The 9,505-nt window shown below is 46.0% G+C and overlaps 1 protein-coding gene across 1 annotated transcript in view; it reads left to right on the top strand.

The window, feature by feature from the left end:
- Positions 1-3,119: 3,119 nt before the first annotated feature.
- Plbd1 (phospholipase B domain containing 1) overlaps positions 3,120-9,505 on the top strand; it is a 65,583-nt gene continuing 59,197 nt past the window's right edge. Inside the window, exon 1 of the mRNA XM_008837666.3 lies at positions 3,120-3,404. Coding sequence (XP_008835888.1) covers positions 3,296-3,404 — 109 coding nt within the window. The 5' untranslated portion in view covers positions 3,120-3,295. The remainder of the gene's footprint in view (positions 3,405-9,505) is intronic.

The raw sequence follows: 9,505 nt of genomic DNA on the forward strand, positions 1-9,505 counted from the left end.
TTTGTCCCCTATTTAAACCTAAACCTCACATCAGGACCCTAGAGATGCACTTGGGGATCAATGGGCCCCTTTATTACCCCTTTGTTCCTTTTCCCAAGGTAGCCACACCGAATAAATTTCCTCTCTCTGCTTTTCACTGTTCTCCCTTTAATTGGCCTATTGAGGATGGGTGACAGAGCTTAGCTTGGTAGGGCTATCAGAGCCCCCATCTTGTACCCTAAAAACTCAAGTAGAAAAACTGCTATATCGAATTACCTGGTAGAAAAATACCTCCAACACTTTCCCCTAAAACCTCTAACCCATGAAAACCCAGTAGCAGGAAAAATAGGTGGTGACTAGTCCAGACCTCAGTATATGCTCTAGAAAGATAGAGAACATTCTGAAGCAGGCACTTAGAAGCTGTTTTTTAAAAAGTGTCGCCTCCTCACCAGGGATGACAGGTAGCTAAAAGCAAGATGAAAGCCTCATATCTATCGCATTGTGTCCCTCCTTTCCATGTCAACTGCTTACCTCTGCATGTCGGCATGTGAATCACTGGAGGAGAGTCTGTCTAACCTGCCATACGCCTCCTCAAGGCTGAAGGTAGATATGACTTTGCCCTGAATCTTCAGTCACCCTGTGTTTCCAGAACAGGGAAACCTCAGCATGCCAAATAGCTTTCCCAGCCCCCATTCAAAATGAAGGCAATGATCCCCAAGGCTGAAGTTGTATCCCAGAGCAGAAATGATCATCTAGTAGAAACCAGTTTGGGTCCTCTCAAGAGATGACAGTGATAAGAACCTCTTCAGACCACCTGGGGAACGGGATAATGAGCAACCAGATTCCACTTTGACCAGGACTATTTCATTACGCAGACCTCGTCCTTTTGCCCAGTTCTTCCTCTGTTTAAAGTTCAAGGGGGCTGGAGAGATGGTTCAGCGATTAAGAGCACTGGCTGCTCTTGCAGAGGACCTGGGTTCAGTTCCCAGCACCAACCTGACAGCTAACAACCATCCATAACTCCAGTTCCAAGGGATTCAACGCCCTCTTCTGACCTCCACAGGCATTGTATGACACGGGTGCACTTACATATGTAGCAATACATGCATACACATAAAATAAAACTAAAGCTCATGCCAGTGCCTTGAAGATAGGTCACCACACCCCTTTAGCTGTTCCTCTTCCCAATAATACAATAAATCCTCATTCTCTCTCTCTCTCTCTCTCTCTCTCTCTCTCTCTCTCTCTCCTCTCGACAGCAACCCCTTTGTCTCTGAGCCTAGCATGTTGGGGCTGCCAAAGCCTCTGCTTTTGTCCTAAAAATTCCAGTTACAATTTCACCGCCAATGTCTTCGGTCCTTCTCACCTCAGCTGAATGTGAGTTTGGGTGTGCCTTCCTCTACTACACATTTAAAACCGCCACAATTTAAAGATGTCAAAGTGTATCAACATCTGCATCAGTTGTGCTCAGCTAGAGACAGTGTTGTATAGGAGAATATCTGGCAATGCCTGGTAGATGAGCTACTGATATCCAGTGGTTCAAGGCCCCAGAGTACACAGGATGCACACACACACACACACACACACACACACACACACACACACACACACTAAATACCTGGTCTCAAATTTCAACAGTGCTGAAGTGGAGAAAGTCCAATCCAGTTTCTTTGTTAATATGAATAATTTGCTCCCTTGAATGTGAGTTCTGTGAGGTCAGGGACAGTGTTATGTTCGGGGCTCTGTCCTGGAACACCTTAATCAATAAATATGCCACTAGCAAATGGGTGAGTATCCCATTGCTCCTGTTGGGTTCATTCATGTTCATCGTCTTCTCAGAACACGTGGTTCTGTGGACCAGAAAGATTAGTAAAACCACAGAGGCTGGAATATGGTCGCATGCCTGATATATTTGGGGTGGCACAACTTTCCCCAAGGTGCTAATGTTCTTCTCTTCCTACAGGACACGCCTGAATAGTCATGATTTTCCTTCCTGTTCATTTTCTAGCTTGAAGGAGCATGTGTAATCCTTATAGGGTCAAATCCTCATTCAATGGATGTTACCAGGCAAAATCATGATGTATGTATGTTATAATTCTTGAATGTGGGTTGGTCTTTTTGATACAGGGTCTCATTTAATTATAAATAAATAAATAACCTTATTTATTTATTTGTTTGTTTTGAGACAGGGTCAGTCTCCCTATAGCCCCCAATGGCCTGGGACTCACTATGTAGACCAGGCTGGCCTGGATCTCTCAGAAATCTGCCTGCCTCTGCCTCTGGAGTGCCGGGATTAAAGGCATGCACCACTACGCCTGGCTCCACACGAGTTATTTCTAACAATTACAAATATATTTCCTCTTCTAGGAAAGGCGTTTCTTCCTATTATTTTAGTATTTATTCTGTTTTCAGAGACAAGGACTCCGCCTGTATCCCATGTTGACCTCAAACTCCGCAATCCTCCTTCATCAGCCTGCGCAGTGCTGGGATCACAGGCGTGAGCCACCGGGTCCGTGCGTCACAGTTACCGGTAGCAAAAGATGCGTTCAGCCGGTGTTTGATGAATGAATGTCTGCTGCCTACTTCATAATGTTTTCTGGGGCGCCCTTGGCCAACTTCACAATGTTCACTAGAGACATAATTTTGCCTACTTCAAAATGTCACTTTCAACAGACCCTGCCCAGAAATAGGGACACCACTGGCACTCGAGGGTAAATCTGATCCAGCCCTGTAGGAATCAGCTCCATCCAATGAAGACAAGGAGCCAAGGGCCAGAAGTGTCCAGCTGGGGCAAATGGACTGAGGTTAGACCACCTGGGACGCAGGACCCTGGTTCCTTACGCATGAGGGACCTGAAGACGTCCACAGGAACGGCACCGAATCCCATCTGCGTGTAGGTAGAGGCATGCGACCCTCCGCTGCCCTGGGCGCCTCTTCTGCTTGCCAGAGGGACCAACGCCGCTGACGTCCCGGTGCTCTAAGCCCTGGGCACCGACCTGCAGGTGCAGGAGAGAACGCGCACAACCTCCACCCTTCCCAAAAGTGCGCCGGAGAACTTCCCCAGGCCGGCCCACAGGTTGCTGGAGGGTCAGACAAGACAGAAAGGACCCGCCTATCCCAGCCTGGGGCCCAGTAGGGCGAAGGTTGGTTCCCAAGGCCACGTGAAGCGCGCAAACAGGCGAGACTAATGCAAGACGAAAGTTAAGAACTCCCGGACCTCTGCGACGCAGCTGCCACCCGCCGGGGCCTCAACAGCTGTCAACGACCGCCCCAGCCGTGCCTAATCCAGCGGAGCTGAGGTCACCGCGGAGGAGCGATGTCTCGCTGCAGCCCCGGCGGGAGCCTCGGGCAGCCATCACGGCTGCTGCTGCTGCTGCCATTGCTGCTGTCGGCCTTGGCCGCAGCCGGCGAGCAGAACCCAGCAGGTGAGCCGCGGGGTTGGGACGCCCGGCTGTACCCCCTGCCACAGCCGCTGTCCAGCCAAGTTTGCATCCAGGGGTTCCTGGGGGGACGCCGAGGGCCGCGCCTCTGCCGGGAGCCTGGTGGGCTCTGCTCCAGCCCCGTGGTACTTGAAAAGGAGGTGAGGGGTCTGCCGACTTTAAAAGATTTGGCCTGAATTCTTGGCACAGACAGATCGGATAGTTCCTGCCCCAACTCTCGGCCCACACAACCTGGGCTGGTCCAAAAACTCCAGCCAAAAGACATCTAAATATATTTATCCAGATCAGACGGAGGTAATGTTTTGGGCTGACGTTTGTTTTGTTTTTAAAAGCTGACAAGTGACTGGCTTCAGAAAAAGATCGCTAAGTGGTGATATGAGCCTGATGAGGGACAGGCGGGTTGGGTGCTACAGGAGGTCTGCGCTTTACTAATAACCCTACGATTATGATCGTCTCTCTACAGACCAGAAAACAGGGACTTTGCATAAAGATAAGGCAGCGAGGGAAGACAGTGGGCTGGCAAAGGGCACTGGTGGAACTCTTCTTGTCAGTAAAACAAGTTTTAACAGGTGCCCATTCCAATCTAACCCTTGTATCTGTCCCTGGCATTTGCAAGAAAACCAAAATTGTGGACTGTAGGGATCGGAGAGACTTCAAAAGTCAGAGTAAGAGTGGATTGATTTTATTTTGTAATCTCCTCCGTGCTGACTTTATGTAAGAATAGGGTGGGGCTGCAGGAGCATCCCCTTCCCAAACTCATTCTGCCTCTTGTTACATACCTTCCTGTTAGCAAGTACCTGCAGCCATCGGATTTCAAGGTGTTGGCTTTTGAAATCTGCTCCAGTCTTCTATCTCAAACCTTTCCAGTTGCTCATGCCTCCAGGATCAGAATCCTGGAGGCTGGGGGCTGGGACTGAGCCACACGTTCTGTGGCCTTCCCAGTTCCTTTTAGCCCAGGGAGCTTGCTGAATGCCTCTCACTGGGCCCCTCACCATGCCTAGCATGGACCCAAAGGTTAAAGCTAATGACCCTCCCCATCCTGAAGGGCTCCCACATATGGGTTTGAGGATGAGCCCACTGGGCTGTTTGAAATAGATGTGAGCTCTTGCTTCCTTTGATGAAAGTGTCTGTCGGTTACCCTATCTTGGAACTTGCTCTTAACCTTCTGATAGACTTCCTAAAATCTGAGACTCAAACAGGGCCTTGCTATAGATGTTTTCTGAAGTACCTGGCTCAGTACCCTCAACTTAGTAGACTTCATGTTAACTTTCCCTGGGGTGATAGAACATCTATTCACCCCAGATAGGGCACCATTGATAGACTTATCTACCTGTTCTACCCAAGCAGGGCTTGGTGAACAAATGAGTCTATCGTTGGCCTTAAAGTAAGCAAGGGCTTCCTTACAAAGAATATGGTTGACCCTAAAACAGTTGTGTCACCAAAAAGCTTGACACCAGCATGGATGATGACCTCCCCAAAACTGCTTAGATGGAGCATCCCCCTCTTCAGTTAACCTTCCACCCTGTGTGTACTCTAGAACCATCCAACAGCATGCACAGCTAGGGCAGAATTACCAAGAGCAGAGAGGGAGAAGCAGGAGAATAGCTGGACCCAAAGGTTAAAACCTAATGACCCTCCCTATACCTTCTTCTAAGAGGGAATGTCAACATGCCCTGTCTCATCCAAGGTCTTCTCCTATAGGTATTCAACCTTCTCTAATTACCATGGTAATGGCTGCTGTGCTCCCAGGATAGCCCTCCTGAGTGCTGGGATGAAGGGTGCAAACCCCCACACCCAGCCAAGTTCTTTTTTAAATATTTTATTTTATATGTATGAGTGCATTGCCTGCATGTATGTAAGTGCACCCATGTCGTGCAATGCCCGTGGAGGTCAGAAGAGGGCATCAGATCCCCTGGAACTGGAATTACAATGCTTGTTAGCTATCACGTGGATGCTGGGAATCAAACCCAGCAGCCAGTGCTCAAAATCACTGAGCCATCTCTCCGGCCCCCCAAATCTCCATTCTTATAAGCATGCTGTTAGAGAGATGTAGCAGGGAAGAGAAACAGACAACTTCTTGGAACCTTACCACCTGCCTCTGAATCTCAATTCTTGCACTGTGATCTTGGCTCAGTTATTTAATCTGAGTCTCAGTTTCCCCAGTCTACGAGGTGGGTATGATAGTGTGATGTATCTCCTGGGGTTACTGTAGGGACAGCGCCTGGCATTCCTTATGTGTTCTATATTGTGGGACTCTGTCTGTATGACTCCTGTTCATACCCATGCTCACGAGCTTTGGGAGGAGGACTATGAGTCAGATTAGAGATCTGATAAACACCAAAGGGGTTGCGATTTTGGCTTCTTGGAATGAAGCTTATATTCTTTAAAACTTTTTATATTTATCCAAAAATAGCTTCTTTAATTTTTTCTACTAGTAAAGTTTTGAAAATATTTTATCCAGAGCTATTATAAATTAATCTGTAACAACCAGCACTCTTATTACATTTACTTAATTATTGTATATGTGTCTGTCTGTCCATCTGTATGTGTGTGAGGGCACATGTGCCACCTCACACACCTGGAAGTCAGAGGACAACCTGCAGAGTCAGTTCTCTTCTCTACAGGTGGATCCTGGAGATCAAACTCAAGTTTTCGGGCCTAGTAGCAAGTTCCATTACCCATTAAACCATCTCACCAGTTCATTTCTTCAATTTTTGAAGCTTTATAGTTTCTTTTTATTCTAGAAGTTAGAAAATAATTGTACAGTCATCTTCTCTATGCTTCTCAAATTATCAAAGACTACGCACACATCAGAGTGTGACTTTCATCTTTGCAGACTGAAAAGCCCATGTGTTTTTAAAAATATTTTGTTATTATGTTTTTATGTGGATAACTGTATTGTCTGTATGATATAAGTGCATGTGTGCATGCAGTGCCTGCAGAGGTCAGAAGAGGGTATCAGATCCCCTGGAACTGGAGCCACATACAGTTGTTAGCTGCCATGTGGTGTTGGGAATGGAACCCAGGTCCTCTGCAAGAGGAACCAGTGCTCTTAACCGCTGAGCCATCTTCTCCAGCCCCAGCCACCTATGTTTTTTGAATAAATTTGCATAGTTTTATTGTGTGTGTGTTCAGTGCTGGGAATTGAACCCAAAGCCCCATGCATGCTAAATGTACCTTTTTACCACTGAGCCACACCTCCAGCCCGCCATGAAAGATCCTTTTAAATACTATGTACAGTCAAACCAGGTGATCAGTTGGGAAGGAGATGAGCCGACTGCTCTGAGACTGAAAATCTTAGTGACTTGGTAAGACTGGTTCTGATCTGGCTGTGAGTCTAGCAAGGTTAGACTGCAGATCTGATCATATCTGAGAGAGCCAGTTCACCCCATACACACCCAAGTCTGTTCCCAGACTCATTATTAATTATTCATTAGAAATATAACTGTCGGGCAGATTGAGTGTTCTGTAACCTACTCCAGGCATATTCTTGCTGTAACCATGCCACACAAGTAGATAATACCGAGTCCTCTGAGGTGGAGGGCCTCATTCATCTGTCCCCAGTAGGAACTGGACACTGAAACCAGCCAATGGAAGCACCCCACTGGGCAGCGCTTGCCAGTCACTCTAGGGGCTCATTCTTCTTATGAAAGTTCTTCATTCTTTTTGTTTGCTTGTTAGTTTGTGGGGTTGTTTGTTTTGTTCTTTGTTGTGGTGTTTTTGAAATAGGGTTTCTATAGCCTCCCCACTGACCTGGAACTCTATATAAACCAAGCTGGCCTCCATCTCACAGGGATCTGCCTGCCTCTGCTTCCCAAGTGCTGGGATTAAAGGCCTATGCCACCACACCCAGCTTGTTTGGTTTTTGAGATAGGGTTTCACTATATAGTCCTAGCTGACCTGGAACTTACTGTGTAGATCAGGCTAGTCTCACACTCTTAAAGATCCACCTACCTCTCCTTCTTGAGTGCTTGGATTAAAGGCATGCACCACCATGCCCATCCAAGTTCCTCATTCTTACAAACATCTTGTTAGAGAGATGGTTCAGGGAATTTGAGAAATAGACAATTTCTTGGAACCTTACCTAACCTGCCTTTGAATCCCAGTTCTCACACTAATTCTATAACCTTGGCTTAGTTATTTTATTTATGTCTCTGTTTCCCTAGCCTACAAGATGGGTATAATAGTGTGATGTATCTCTTGGGGTTACTGCTGGGGGAGCGAGGGAGGAACACGACACAGGGCCTGTGTCAGTGCTACTGGAATTACTTTACTATCAGCAGGGTAACAGATGATGATGTGTGTGCTTCGAAGTAATAGCTCAATTAAAAAGCCAAGTGCTATCAGATACAGCAGGGCACATCTGTCCATCCTAGCACTCAGGAGCTGAGGGAGGAGGAAGCCTGAGCTATGTAATGGCATCCTGTCTCAAAACAATAACAAGAAATAGAAGAAACCATGACCTAACTTCTCAGGTATTTGGGGTACCAGCATATTCAACAGGTTTTCAGAAATGGAGCAGCGTTCTGGGCCACTTTCCTCAGCTATGGCTGACTGAAATCAATTCATTATTTTTTTCCTAAATGCACTTTAAGAGTACCTCTTTCAGAATTTTCTGGCTCTTTCAGTGTGGCTCTACTGAGTCTGGGTGTTTCAGACCCAAAGAAATCGGAGCCTGCTGTAAATATGAATACTCCTGTACTCACCGTGGTGGCAGCTGTGCTGCACTAACGAGAACCTTCACCGTTGGAGTAGTTTAACCAAGGTGGGCCTGATCTTGCTCTGAGGTGCTCCGACTCCTCTCAGGGCTGTTCTCTCGGAACTGAACTCCATTCTGCTCTGTTCTAATTTACTGCTCTGCTTCTCCTTCACACGGGGTTCTTATTTATTGTACAGCGTTATCAAGCACGATATGACAAAGACAGAAACAATCTTTGATAACAGTTTTACAAAGGAAGAAGTCGTTTTTCTCACTCCACTGACTTAGAACAGCACACAAAGCCACAGACAGATGTTCTCAACCTGCGCCCCCGTGTTACTTATAACTTCTTGGGGGGAAGATGTTGTTTGTAACATCATTATTGTTTTTGGTGTTATCACTGCCACATCTACATACATTTATTGTTCTGAGTCGGGGCATAGCTGAGTCACAAATAGGGAACATAGTAACATCGTATAAGATTAAAGGGACTGGAGAGATGGCTCAGAGGTTAAGAGCACCCGCTGCTCTTGCAGAGGACCCGGGTTCAATTCCCAGCACATACATGGCAGCTAACAACCATCCATAACTCTGGTTCCAGGGGAATCTGATGTTCTCTTCTCACCTCTGAGAACACTGCACAGCACTGGTGCCTATATATATATGCAGGCGATACACACACACACACACACACACACACACACACACACACACACACACAGATTCAAGCTATATATGTTCAGCTTAGCTTGTAAGAGTTACACTGGGATTCCAAATCATTGTAGGGATGATTACACTGTTTTTCTTAGAAGGTATATAGGTTCTAAATGTTCTCAAACTATGATAAGATTAACTTGGTTTACCAGGTTATGTAAAATTGGAATTTGTAAAGGCTTGTTATAAAAAGTTTCCCATTAAAGTCATTCCACTGCCCTCTGCCAACTTGCTTATAAAAATGTACATAAGATAAATTCAGGAGTAATTCCTGGTAGAAATATCTGTTGTTCTTTATTATTACACTTTGTTTTCTGATTCTTCTGGGAACATAAATCAAGCATCAAAAATCAAAATAGTCTTTAAAAGAAAATTAAAAAGATTCCTTTTAACCAGGTCATTTTTTCTTTCATTCATTTATTCCTTTAGTGTGTGTGTGTGTGTGTGTGTGTGTGTGTGTGTGTGTGTACATGCACACACACATGTAAGTCAGAAGACAACTTGCAGAAGTTGGTTCTTGCATTCCACCATGTGGATTCTAGGGATCAAACTCATATTATCAGACTTGGCAACAAGTGCTTTTACCCATTGATCTATCTTGCCAGTCCAATTAAGCTTTGTGTTTTTTGTTCTGTGTTTGAGACAGTGTCTCACCATGTAGTCAAACCTGCCC

This window comes from Nannospalax galili, unplaced genomic scaffold, assembly GCF_000622305.1.
Source record: "Nannospalax galili isolate Female #2095 unplaced genomic scaffold, S.galili_v1.0 scaffold210, whole genome shotgun sequence".
Classification (NCBI taxonomy): domain Eukaryota; kingdom Metazoa; phylum Chordata; class Mammalia; order Rodentia; family Spalacidae; genus Nannospalax; species Nannospalax galili.